At 45.0% G+C, this 14,514-nt stretch overlaps 1 protein-coding gene across 1 annotated transcript in view; it reads left to right on the top strand.

Moving 5' to 3' along the window:
• Positions 1 to 316: 316 nt before the first annotated feature.
• Positions 317 to 14,514, top strand: part of POU2F3 (POU class 2 homeobox 3) — a 297,141-nt gene continuing 282,943 nt past the window's right edge. Inside the window, exon 1 of the mRNA XM_073560731.1 lies at positions 317 to 449. Coding sequence (XP_073416832.1) covers positions 422 to 449 — 28 coding nt within the window. The 5' untranslated portion in view covers positions 317 to 421. The remainder of the gene's footprint in view (positions 450 to 14,514) is intronic.

The raw sequence follows: 14,514 nt of genomic DNA, 5'->3' as shown, positions 1-14,514 counted from the left end.
CCGATGTCCTGACTCCTGCACCATTATTACTCCCAGGACTTCTCCCCTCCATGTTATTAGGAAGAATCCAGAGCAGAATGCACGTTCCTGGCTGCGGCCAGTAGGTGGCAGTGTGGTCAGAGCTCCGGCAGCACAGGTGGTAGGTGCAGCGCGGCAGAGCCAGGTGCCGACCTTACCAGTGCCCAGCTGCCAGCTGCTCCCATCGCTGCTTCCTCCTCTCCTGGCTCAGTGCTGCTATGCAAATAGGTGCTGTGCTTTGCATTGGCCTCCGGCCAGAGGCGCAGGATGTTGGCTTGCATGGAAGAGGTGTGGTGGCTTCTTTAAACTGGAATTCCGTCTTCCCTCTTAGTGCCAGCATCTGCCACCTCCATGCCATCTTCAGCAGGCAGCAGAAGCAGCGACAAGCCTGCGAGCCAGCAGCATGGTTACTGTGGAGTACAGTCGCCCAGGTACGCACACTGCTTGTCATGCCTGCACACTGACCCCGGCTGGCACCGTGCCCTCTGCCTGTGCCCGCACTCACTGTAGTGACACAAAATGCTTGGCCGGGAGCATCTGTGCTGTTTGTGAAACAAAGGGGCCCTCTTCCTGCCATCCACCAGTGTGATGAGGGGCACAGGAGTGACGGGCAAGAGTGGTGATGAGCACCACAAAAGTGGTGAGCACAGGTATTATCATGAGCATATGTGTCATGATGGGCACAGGAGAGATGATGGTTTCAGGTGTGATGGGCACAGGAGTAATGATGGGCACAGGCGAGATGATGGGCACAGCAGTGATTATGGGCACAGGAGAGATGATGGGCACAGGAGTGACGATGGGTAAAAGAGAGATGATGGGCACAGGAGTGACGATGGGTAAAGGAGAGATGATGGGCACAGGAGAGATGATGGGCAGAGGAGAGATGATGGGTAAAGGAGAAATGATGGGCACAGGAGAGATGATGGGCAGAGGAGAAATGATGAGCACAGGAGAAATGATGGGCACAGGAGAGATGATGGGTAAAGGAGAAATGATGAGCACAGGAGAAATGATGGGCACAGGAGAGATGATGGGTAAAGGAGAAATGATGAGCACAGGAGAAATGATGGGCACAGGAGAGATGATGAGTCCTTCATAGAAAAAGGAAAGCCCAGCTCAAGGAGTAAAATCCAGAATTTTCTTTATTTCATTAAAATACAAGCATGGCTGCTATAGTCACCATTGCGGTTTTTACCCTGGCATGGGATAGCCGCACAGAGAGTGCCCAGGAGGTTCTGTACGCGTTTCGAGCGATGTACGCTCTTAGACTCAGAATAATTACAGAACCTCCTGGGCACTCTCTGTGCGGCTATCCCATGTCAGGGTAAAAACCGCAATGGTGACTATAGCAGCCATGCTTGTATTTTAATGAAATAAAGAAAATTCTGGATTTTACTCCTTGAGCTGGACTTTCCTTTTTCTATGAAGTATTCCAAGATGTCCAAGTGGAGACGAGTCCTTGCTTGGACCTTGCTGCAGTATCAATGAGGGGTGAGCTGAACTAAATCCTTTTTTCTCCAGAGATGATGAGTACAGGAGTAAATTTGGGCACAGGAGAGATAAGCACAGGATAGATAACGGGCACAAGTGTGACGGGCACATGGGCATATGAGTGATTATGGCACAGGAGAGATGATGGGTACAGGTGTGATGAGCACAGGCAAGATGATGGGTACACCAGTGATTATGGGCAAAGGAGTGATGAAGGGCACAGGAGAGATGATGGGCAGAGAAGAGATGATGGGCACAGGTGTGATGGGCACAGGAGAGATGATGGGCAGAGAAGAGATGATGGGCACAGGAGAGATAATGAGCACAGGAATGAATTTGGGTACAGGAGTGTGAGGGGCACAGGACAGATAGCGGGCACAGGTGTGATGGGCACAGGTGAGATGACGGGCACAGAAGAAATGATGGGTACAGCAGTGATTATGGGCACAGAAGTGTTGATGGGCATAAGAGTGACAATGGGTACAGGAGTGATTATGGGCACAGAAGTGTTGATGGGTACAAGAGTGACAATGGGTACAGGAGAGATTATGGGCACAGGAGATATAGTGGGCATAGGAGTAAAGACTTATCTTAGTCTGCAGATTTCTATCAATAGACCCTTTGAGATGAAGTGATAGCAATAATGAGAATGTGATGTCCAATAATAGTAAGAATCTTATGACAATTACTACAGGATTATTACATCCATTAGTTAATAATATGTTCTAAAAAGGATATAAGTTTAAGATAATATTGTCAGTGTTATTAATACCAAAACTATATCTATCATTGTTATTTTATATTGTTGATAAATACCGTAAATGGATAGAAAATAAAAACAGCACTTTTCATGCAAAAATGGGTTATCACCAAAACATCTTCAATACAAATCCATTAAATGGGGGCAGCACTCCAAAGTGAGATAGTGAGAAAAGAGATTTTAATCAGCTCATGCCACATTTTGGCTCAAAATAGCTCAGCCTTTCTCAGAAAGGTCGCATGGGCTGAGTAAAATCTGTTTTCTCATCATCTGACTTTGGAGTGCTGCCCCAATATATTCAAGTTAGATAGATAGATAGTAGATAGATTATAGATAATAGATAGATAGATATTAGATGGCTAGATAGATAATAATAATAATAATAATACATTTTATTTCTATAGCGCCGACATATTACACAGCACTTTACATTTCAGAGGGGACTTGTACATACGATAGACATTACAGCATAACAATAATCACATAGATCATAACAGATACCAAGAGGAGTGAGGGCCCTGCTCGCAAGCTTACAGTCTATGAGGAAAGAGGTAGACACGAAAGGTGGGTGGTAACAGTTGCCCTGATTGTATGGACCAGCCATAATGTTAAGTGTGTAACAGTACAGACACAGAGGGCTAATGGATGCATAAAGCATGTGGGAACATGATGCGGGGAACCTGGTTATGGTAAAACTTCTGGCTGTGCCACACAGGGATAGATTAGGTTAATGTTTTGAGGCAATAATAGATATGAGATAGATAATAGATATTAGATAGACAATAGATGGATGGATAGATAGATAGATAATAGATATTAGATAGATCGATCATAGCTATGAGATGGATAATAAATAGATAGAATCATAGAATGGTAGAGTTGGAAGGGACCTCCTGGGCTATCTGGTCCAACCCCCTGCTCAAAGCAGGATTCGCTAAATCATCCCAGACACATATTTGTCCAGCCTCTGTTTGAAGACTTCTATTAAAGGAGAACTCACCACCTCTCGTGGCAGCCTGTTCCACTCATTGATCACTCTAACTGTCAAAAAGTTTTTTCTAATATCTAATCTGTGTCTCCTCCCATTCATTTTCATCCATTGTGTAACATCGGCAGCCGTGCCCGCCGATGTTCCTTCAGCGGCGGCACCCGCCACAGGCTCTCCTCACCTGCCCTCCTCCACTTGCGCACGATCCCGTCCGGGCTTCCGTCCTGCTGCGGTCCCGTGCGCCTCCCTTTAGCCGCGCTCGCGCCCGACCTCTCTCTTCACATGTCAGGGGGCGTCGCTGAGGGGCAGGGCTGACTGTGTCACTTCCTGGCTTAAGGTATTTCAAGCGTCTTCCTTAAGGGGAAGATGCCTGGTGATCGTGTGGTACTCCTGCACTATTCTGGCCACTACAGTTCCACTGTAGTTCTCGTTTCATGTGTATTCCTTGTCTCCCGTCTGCCCCGCCTCTGTCTCGGTTCCTTTTCCGTCCTCCTTGCCTGTCTCTGCCTCGCCTTGTCTGTGCGTTTCCTCCAGTGTTTTCCCTGTCTGTCGGCTGTGTATGAGCCCCCTCGTCTGTCTCCTCGCCTTCCTGAGTTCTCTGTCCTTTGTCCGTCCGATGTCATTCCTGCCCTTAGGATTTCCTCATCAGACTCCCCTCGCTCACTGTACCTTCTCCTGCTGCCTCTATTGTTTCTCCTTCCCTCCGCAGGAACCCCTGCTCTAGTTCCCTAGATTCTGTCTGTCGTCCAGTCATCCGTAGCCCTAATTGTCCTTCGAGCCGTCCCTCTTGGTACCGGCTGTGGCGTACTGTCCCCTGTGGTCCTGCCCCAAACGATCCCTGTATAGGGGTCGGTCATCACCTGGCGTGCTCCGCCCGGGGGCTCCAGATCCGCGATCCAGAGGGTCCACTCTAGGACGTTGTCTGCTCCTGAGCCTCACACATTGCTTCTAGTATTTCCTTGTGCAATTGAGAATAAAGATGATCCTTCTACAATGTGACAGCCCGTGAGATATTTGTAGACAGCTATTACAGTAAGTCTCCTCTCAGTCTTCTCTTCTGCAAGCTAAACATTCCCAAATCCTGCAACCTTTCCTCATAAGACAGGGTTTGCAAACCGGTCACCATTCTGGTCGCTCTTTTCTGAACTTACTCCAGTTTGTTGATGTCTTTTTTAAAATGTGGCACCCAAAACTGGGCACAGTATTCCAGATGAGGTCTGACCAAAGAGGAGTAGAGGTGAATAATGACTTCACGTGATCTAGACTGTATACTTCTGTTAATACATCCTAGAATTGCATTTGCATTTTTTGCTGCTGCATCACACTGTTGACTCATATTCAGTCTGTGATCTATTAGTATACCCAAGTCTTTTTAACATGTGCTGTTGCTAGATAGATAGATAATAGATAGATAATAGATATTAGATAGATAGATAGATAGATAGATAATAGATATGAGATAATAGATATTTAATAGATAGTAGATAGATAATAGATATTAGATAGATGATGGATGGATAGATAGATAATAGATAGATAATATATTAGATAGATGGATAGATAGATAGTAGATAGATAGATATTAGATACATAGATATATAGATAGATAATAGATAGATAATAGATATGAGATAGATAATAAATAGGTAAGTAATAGATAGATGATATATAGATAGATATTAGATAGATAAATAGATAGATAGATAATAGACTGATAGCTAGATAGTAGATAGATAGATGATAGATAGATAGCTAGATAATATATATTAGATGATAGATGGATAGCTAGATAGTAGATAGATAGATATTAGATAGATAGATATGAGATGATAGATAGATAGATAGATAGATAATAGATGCTGTATATAGATAGATAGATATTAGATAGATAAATAGATAGATAATAGATAGATAGATAATACATGGATAGCTAGATATTAGATAGATAGATGATAGATGGATAGCTAGATAGATAGATAGATAGATAATATATATTAGATGATAGATGGATAGCTAGATAGTAGATAGATAGATAGATAAAAAAGTATTGACACCCCTGCAATTCTGTCAGATAATACTCAGTTTCTTCCTGAAAATGATTGCAAACACAAATTCTTTGGTATTATTATCTTCATTTAATTTGTCTTAAATGAAAAAACACAAAAGAGAATGAAGCAAAAAGCAAAACATTGATCATTTCACACAAAACTCCAAAAATGGGCTGGACAAAAGTATTGGCACCCTCAGCCTAATACTTGGTTGCACAACCTTTAGCCAAAATAACTGCGACCAACCGCTTCCGGTAACCATCAATGAGTTTCTTACAATGCTCTGCTGGAATTTTAGACCATTCTTCTTTGGCAAACTGCTCCAGGTCCCTGATATTTGAAGGGTGCCTTCTCCAAACTGCCATTTTTTGATCTCTCCACAGGTGTTCTATGGGATTCAGGTCTGGACTCATTGCTGGCCACCTTAGAAGTCTATAGTGCTTTCTCTCAAACCATTTTCTAGTGCTTTTTGAAGTGTGTTTTGGGTCATTGTCCTGCTGGAACACCTATGACCTCTGAGGGAGACCCAGCTTTCTCACACTGGGCCCTACATTATGCTGCAATATTTGTGGGTAGTATTCAGACTTCATAATGCCATGCACACGGTCAAGCAGTCCAGTGCAAGAGGCAGCAAAGCAACCCCAAAACATCAGGGAACCTCCGCCATGTTTGACTGTAAGGACCGTGTTCTTTCCTTTGAATGCCTCTTTTTTTCTCCTGTAAACTCTGTGTTGATGCCTTTGCCCAAAAAGCTCTACTTTTGTCTCATCTGACCAGAGAACATTCTTCCAAAACGTTTTAGGCTTTTTCAGGTAAGTTTTCACAAACTCCAGCCTGGCTTTTTTATGTCTCGGGATAAGAAGTGGCGTCTTCCTGGGTCTCCTACCATACAGTCCCTTTTCATTCAGCATCACATGATTTTTCGAACATTGCCAATACTTTTGTCCACCCTCTTTTTTATGTTTGGTGTGGAATTATATCCAATTTGGCTTTAGGACAATTCTTTTTGTGTTTTTTCATTTAAGACAAATTAAATGAAGATAATAATACCAAAGAATTTGTGTTTGCAATCATTTTCAGGAAGAAACTGAGTATTATCTGACAGAATTGCAGGGGTGTCAATACTTTTGGCCACAACTCTAGATAGATGGATAGATGGATAGATAGATAGATAATAGATATGAGATAGATAATAGATAGATAGATAATATATATTAGATACAGTAGATAGATAGATAGATAGATAGATAGATAGATAGATAGATAGATAATATATAGATACATACATACATACAGGCACAGACTGGCCCATAGGGGAACAGGGGAATCCCCTGGTGGGCCCCTGTGCAGATATAGGCCCCCAACCCCACTGTAATGGCAATACTGGGCATAATTCACATGTTTTACTCTGTGCAGAAAAAAGCAGCATCTCATCATTCATTAACCAAACTACCCAGTTTATTATTATATAGAGGTGTAAATTTGTGAATGAGGGGAGTGTAATATTTGTATGCAGGTGAAAAGAGGGCTCCAAAGTCAATGTTACTGGTGGGCCCTTGGCACCCCAGTCCGAAACTGGATACATATATATATAGATATATAGAAACATAATAGATAGATAGATAGATAGATAGATAGATGATAGATAGAAGTACATTCATGTGCCGCGTACAGTAAAATCACAGCAGGACCCAACTGGATAGAAGAGATAGATTACATACAGCTAATAATACACATAGAATAAACAGATATATAGATGGCAGTGATATATATAATAATAATAATAATTATTATTATTATTATTATTTTACTCATTTATATAGCTCCATTAATTCCACAGCGCTTTACAGACATTATTGGCACTGTCCCTGATGGCGCTCACAGTCTAAATAAATAATTAGTGCAGTGTGTGCAGCTTACTGTACATGTATTTAATTATTAAAAGAAGATTTTTGTGAAAAATAGGACCGATTTTAAAATCGCTAGTGTGTCAGCGGATACAGTGGATATGAAATGTCTACACACCCCTGTTAAAACGCCAGGTTTTTGTCACATAAAAAAAATCATACCAAGAAGAATCATTTCAGAACTTCTTCCACCTTTAATGTCACACATAATCTGTACAATTCAATTGAGAAACAAACTGAAATCATTTTGAGGGGGGAAATAAAAATAACAGAACTGTAATATTGTGGTTGCAGAAGTGTGAACACCCTCTTAAATTGGGGATGCGGTTGTGTTCATAATTAGCAAATCACATTTAAACTCATGTTAAAGGGAATCTGTCAGTAGTATCCACCCCCAGCCGTCTATAAGGGCATTCAGGTCATAATTAAATAAAATGATCCCTCGATAACTTCAGTCTGATGTCTTATATACCAGAGTAATCAATGTGTTTCTTAATTTGTAAATGATCTGTAAGGATCTTTGGGCCGGACATAGATCTCCCTGAGAATCTGCCTCCAGAGCTTATTGTAAATGATTCCCTTTAAATAGTAGTCAGTTCATGGCTAACATCATTTACAGTAATTCTGATTAACTCCATGTAAAGTTACGCTTTTCTAGTGGAATTTTCTTAGTTGTATTTTACAGCAAAAGTCATAGTCGTAAGCAGCTTACAAATTCAACATAGCAATTGGATCTGATAGTTGAATGTTATCAGGCAGTAGTAGGGTATACAACATTATCCAAGGCATAAAGGGCCCATCACACTAAGCGATATCACTAGCAATATCGCTATAACGTCACAGATTTTGTGACGTAGCAGCGATATTGCTAGCGATATCGCTATGTCTGATACTTACCTCCGACCGGCTCCCCCGCTGGTTGTCACTGATCGCGCGAGAACGTCCTGGACCGTTTCTCGTCGGCCACTTCCTGCTGGGCTTCCTGCTGTGACGACGAGCGACGCGTGGAGCCGGGCGGGAGGACGCAGGATCGCCTCGTCTGACAGGTAAGTAGCGACCCCCGACCGCTGCTATGTCGCTGGTGAGATCTGAACATTGGGACTATGTTGAAACTAGGGCTTTAGTGAACAGTTCCAAATATAAATCAATTTTGCAACAAAACCTTCAGGCCTCTGCAAAAAGCTGAACAGGAAGAGGAATTTCAACTTTTAGCAAGACAATGAATCTGAGTATGCCTTCAAATCAACAAAAGAATGGCTGCACCAGAAGATCAGAGTTTTGGAATAGCCCAGCCAGAGAACAGACGTGAAGCCAACTAAAAATCTGTGGGTAACCTAAAGAGGGCACTGTACACAGGAAATGCCCTTACAATCTGACAAATTTGGAGCGCCACTGCAGGGAAGAGTGAGCAAAGATTGCCCAGTAGGTGGCCCCTGGTAAGTGGTAAAATAGGACCTGTGGGGGATCAGAGAGGGTAAGTATGATTTATTTTTCTTTTCTTTTTCTTGACTGGTCATAGCCATTTTATAATTAATATTCATAGGCTGGAAAATCCCTTTAATAGGGAGTTTTGAACCTTCCCAAATTCTGACAGCATTAAATTGATCATGAGGAAATCAATTAAAACAGGTCCATATTTATGTAAATAGTGGTAGCATGATGTCCCCTTGGTGCTCTCCAACTGAGAAGTGTCTCGAGCTCTTGGCAGTAAACACCCCAAGCCCAATACCCTCTGCTCCTGAGTGATGGCTTTAGTGGGCTTCTGTCTTCATGTCTACCTGCTATTAGTAATAATATTAGTAAAAGCTGCATAATCGCATCTTATGCCATGGAACCGCTATATTTTTTGGGGCCAACTTTATGTTTTTTAAACTTAATTTTCTTGCTACTAGCATTTGGGAAGGAGGGAAAAGAGTAATGGAGGGCGGCACCTGGACAATTGACCCTTTTATCCTCATAATCCAGCCCAAATCTCATATCTTTCCATGTTGAGCGAGGATTTCAGACTTATTTCTTATTTTATATTATGGTAGTATATGTTGGTTTTTGCAGAGTTGTTTGTATACATTTCATATAATAAGAAAAATTGGTAATAATATTATTTTTTTGGATAAAAGATAGAAATGACAATCAGCTGGAACCCAAAATGATGCCACGGAGGTGGAATTCAGATTTTTGCTACTCCTATAACCTGTTCGGAATTGTGTTAAGAGAAAGGTGTAGCGCTCTGTGGTCTTTAAGCAGCATTGGTCCGAGTTTCCATAGTCTAGTCTATCGTTAGGGCTATCTCAGCTCATGCAGGATCTCCAGTCTGAACGGGAATCGGCAGAGTAAGCTCCAGTTTTTAGTGTGGTCAATACACATGATCCTTCCAAATACATTACAAAGGACCCGGAGACATCCACTCTGTGTGCAGGAAAGGCGATTCCAGAATCTAACTCGGAAAGGGTTTTTTACAGTTAGAGCACTTAGACTCTGGAATCTCCTACCATAAGAGACTATAACAGCTGTTATAAAGGGATGGATGCTTTTCTCACCACAGATGACATTGTGAGTTATAATCTAGTGATGGACAATGCATAGACGATGGAGAAAAGTTGAACTGATGGACCTGTGTGTTTTTTCAAATCATATAAAAGTATATGTAAAACCAGTTCAGAAAACACATGAAGAAAAGAAAAACTCCTCCAAAAATTACCTAAAACAGTTTTGTTAATCGATTTCTGCTTGAAAACTTGTGCTTTTTGAACGCCTGAAAAAACCTCTGTGTGAACGTAGGCTAAAGGCCCTTTTACATTTAGCGATGCACCAGCGATCCAACCAGCGATCCGACCCGGTCAGGATCGCTGGTGCATCGCTAAATGATCGCTAGTGAGCTTTCATACAGAAAGATCTCACAGCGATGCAGCAGCGACGCAGCGCACGATACTTACCATTCACACACAGCGATCCTGACGTCCTCCCGCCCGCATCCAGCGTCGCTCGTCGTCACAGCAGGAAGTCTCAGCAGGAAGCGCCCGACGAGAAATGGAGCCGGACATTCTCGCGCGATCAGCGATGGACAGCGGGGGAGCCGGTCGGAGGTAAGTATCACACATAGCGATATCGCTAGCAATATCGCTATAACGTCACAAAACCGGTGACGTTTTAGCGATATTGCTAGCGATATTGCTTAGTGTAAAACCCCCTTAACAGCAGAATCAAGGAGGGAACACTGGAGGGGTCACTCAGAATCCCACCGCTGCAACCAATTGTCAAAGACTGCAGTCAGTGGGGTCGTATCTCAGATTCACCCACTGTTATCTTTTGGGCGAACAGATCTCTGCTGCCCCTATCATCCAGACAATTGCATGATTGGCCGATAATCAGTGGAGGAGGCCGCAGGCTGTTTCCTATAATAGGCCAGTAATTGGGAAACTAATAATGAGCGCATGGTATATACACCTCCAATTCCCACACATGGAATATATGTATATACCTCCGATACGGTCACTGTGAATTGCACGATGATCCAAGAAAGATTATTAGCTGCCACGACCAGTCGTCTTTACAGGCTGACTGGACGCCTGATTTCTGGTAGCCTTTTGCTTCAGGGCACGGCTTACATAATGAAAGGAACAGAACTATTAAATTTTATATTTAATCCAAAATGAGGCAGTGTTTATAAAAAATATGCTAATGCATAAAATTAAAAGGAATAAGGGAAGAAACTTACTCCGCCACTCACAGAGATAAGTCAACTTAGCCAATAGGGAGCACTACGATTAGGGACATTCAGCGAATAGGATCCATGCACACACGATGTGTCTCTCTCTACAGGAGCCAAGATCATAATTCCGCTTGACCTTTTATCAGCACCTGGGTTATGACCACACACCCCCGTTGATGACCTCACGTGGCTTAGTTGTGTGTTGTTCTAGCCCCTCAGGATTTTACAAAATTCTCACCTTATGCAAATATTTTTCTCTGGATGATCACAGAGGTTCGAGATTGCCACCATAATTTTTATCAGGATTTTATCACCACACAGAGCCCAGCAGAACATGGCTGTTGTCAGTTTTCTGGTCATCATGGATTTGGGTCTTATAGGCAGGCGTTACAGTTATGAAGAAATATGGATATTCTTCCCCTATTTGCCCTGAAGCTGAAAATGTATGTCACATCACTATTGGATTTATACAAACTCCAGTATTCATAATTTTCTTCTGTAGACATACGTCTCAGCTGGCTATTGCAGCAATTCCTTTGCAGTAAACCACAGTGTAATTTGAATTCAAAATGCATTTCCTGGGGACAAAGACCCTTCCATTTCGCTATTTATGTGTAAACATAGGTACCCTATTGTTGTCCAAACTATAACTCATTGTCCATGCACAATAGACATCCTTGTTCAGTTGCCTGGCACTGCCAGGGTCTTTCACTTGAGAAAGGGGCTGCTTGCATGTTAATTAAGATTGTCACTTAAAGCTATACTCAATTTCCTACTCCTTTATGTCCATTGTACTAGACTGAGTCTAGGAGATTCCGACTGTCAGCTATTTGCTTCCTCACTGGAAATCTGTGTGAGAGGGAAGGAGAGAGGGGGGTGATTGCCTCCTTCACTAGGTACTTAGAGATTGTAATATTTTTGTGACATGCAGCAACAAGAACTACTGTAGCTTTGATGATTAACTGATTGCTTAGATGCCTATATTAATCTCTGTGTCATTAAATACTTGAGATTTGTATGGTGTTTAGTTGTGGGGTACTGATTTATTACCATGCCAGCAGTGTGCTTACTGAAGCATTGCAGAATATAGTGCAACATTTCATTTAATGGTATATAACAGTGTCTACTGAATGTTTGCTAAATTCATTTGTTGCATTGAACTCAATACTTACTACTGTATAGCGATGTTGGAGCCAGTAGAGATGTTATCAGGTGTAAGGTGTTACCAGCATATGGATGTAGCCAGGCCCTGTGCCTTTGATTGTCTAACCTCCCCTGGTGTGTAGGGAAGGTGACCTGATGGACGGACTTGTCTGTAGGAAGAAGGGATGCTGGATACACTGTAGATGGACGGTTATAATAATAGAAGGGAAACAGCTGGGGGAAAATGGAATAGGAGTGCAGTACCTAAGTTTGACCACAAGATGGCAGGGGGGAGCGTGAGAACAGGACTTTACAGCAGCTTAGGACTACGAAAATGCTTAGTCATGGGGGGTGGGGAGATAGGAACCCAGGAGGGAAATTCCAGAGGAAGGGGATAAATAGGACAGGACAGGGTTCCAGACAGTTCTAGTCCCGGGAGGAGCTCAGGAGGAGAAGAATCAGTACGGAGAACTGACAACGGTGGAGAGTTTGACCAGGGGACTGACAGGAAGAGACAGTCAGGGGGGTGGCCCCGACATGAAGAACCGCAGAACAGATGGGGTACCGATTGGACGACGACCTCGGACTGGTGAAGCGCTGGCGGTAGATAGGCCTAGGGCAGCCCCAGTGAAAGATCCGTGAGGAATGTCACTACGACTGAAGGAAGGTGAAGGTACCCGGGCCTGAATACGGAGAGCTGTAAAGGAGCTGCGGTGTATGGCTACGGTCGTCAGGAGGACGGCCAATAAACTCAGACCTGTTGCAACCAAAATCTGCCTCCGTCTGGTGTCTGTGTCGTCTGGTCGCGGTAAGCAGTGGACCACCCCCCAATCTGGGCCCCCACCACATTTGGCGTAGTCGGCAGGATCGCCACCACCAATACTCTACCTTCAGCGGCAAGCCTGCGACAGAAGTACCCAAAGTGGAAGTGCCCGAGTGGAATACAAATGGGGACTGTGTTTGGATCCAGCAAAACAAAACCCAAAAGAGACTCTGTGCCCATTCAACGCTGGTGACCTGCGAGCAGGAGGGGGTTGGCACTGAATTGGATTACCCGGGGCGGCCACTGGAGGAACTGTTGCCGGCCGACCCTGCGGAACTATCCGACTTGGAGGCTGGTACTGCCTAAGGGCAGGATGAAGAGCAGCAGCAGATGCCAGACGACGGGAGCGGGAGCTGCGGAGGAGCAGCGGAGGTCAGCTACACCCCGGACCGACCTCTAGGAGAGCGGAGGAACAGCCTGCAGAAAGCCGCGGCACCGGGAAAGGTGAGAGTACCTCTGGCACAGCCGGTGGTGCCGCAGGCAGGTCCCGCCCCCACGTCCCGAGCACGAGACCAGCCCCAGGGTCCCGACACCGGCCCTCGGCCTCCCTGCTTGGCCTCCCGCTCTCCAGCAACCCCGGCTCCGGATGACTCCGCGGCCCCCGCCTGGTCGACAGACGCCTCAGCCAACGATCCCGGAACCGACCCGTGGCCACTCCTGCCACGCTACATCTTCCAGCGGCGGTCCATCCATCGAGATCTGCCGCCACTTCGACCCTGTACCGGAACGTCGCGACGACCGGGCTGCCAGACCCCGCGGCCTACCCTTTCACCTCTGGTCCACACGCGGCGCCGGCCGCGGCCTACCCGGCAGCACCCGTGGCCGCCCCTGCCTCGCTCACAGTTCCAGCTGCGGTCTACTCACTGACACCTGTAACCGCCTCTGCCGCACTCCATACCGCAGCTGCGGCCTGCCCATCAAGGTCCGCGGCTGCTCCGGCCCCACTCCACATCGCGGCTTTGGTCGGGTCGCCGGGCTCCGCCGCCTCTGCAGAGCCGTCTGCCGTCCCCACTAGCAGGCCCCAGCTTCTCCGCTCCACTTCTCGCCGGTCAACAACCCCGGTCCCCTGCCTGCGGTTGCAACTGCAGGTGCTTGGGGTCAGATGGAGCGAAAGCCATCGCATCACCGGAGATGAGAGCGCCTATGCCACCACCGGTGGTGGACTGCTGGTTCCCAAGCAGAGAAATGCCGTGGAACGCGCGCCGTGGAACCACCTTCGGCCCCTTCTACCCCTTTTGATGCATCACTCAGGAGGGAGATGACCCCTGGGCAAAAAGAACAGTTGGGGCCCGGGAACAGTCGAGACATCCCGGGAGCTCCACGGCTGTGGAGTTCCCTGCTGAATTGGCAGAACATCGGCCGTCAGGAGATGGCCCGGACTATCGGGATTTCGGTGCACCGCTGTGCAGCCTACAGGACAGTTTCACGTCCAAGATAAGGAAAAATCTTTTTGTTTGTTGTTTTCTCCTGATACAGCTGGGATACATATGGGAAAGAGCTCATGTTAAAGGAAGGGGGAGTACTTCCTTTTTGTGTTTGGAATATTGTGTTTAAAGAAGGAGTTAAAGTAAAAAAAAAAAAGAAAAGAAAAGAAAAAGGGGTTACTCCTGTTGACTCACCCTTA

The sequence above is a fragment of the Dendrobates tinctorius genome, unplaced genomic scaffold (assembly GCF_039654945.1).
Source record: "Dendrobates tinctorius isolate UK_male_01 unplaced genomic scaffold, ASM3965494v1 ptg000303l, whole genome shotgun sequence".
Classification (NCBI taxonomy): domain Eukaryota; kingdom Metazoa; phylum Chordata; class Amphibia; order Anura; family Dendrobatidae; genus Dendrobates; species Dendrobates tinctorius.
Note: the sequence above shows the minus strand (reverse complement) of the source record. Positions and strands in the feature narration are given on the sequence as shown.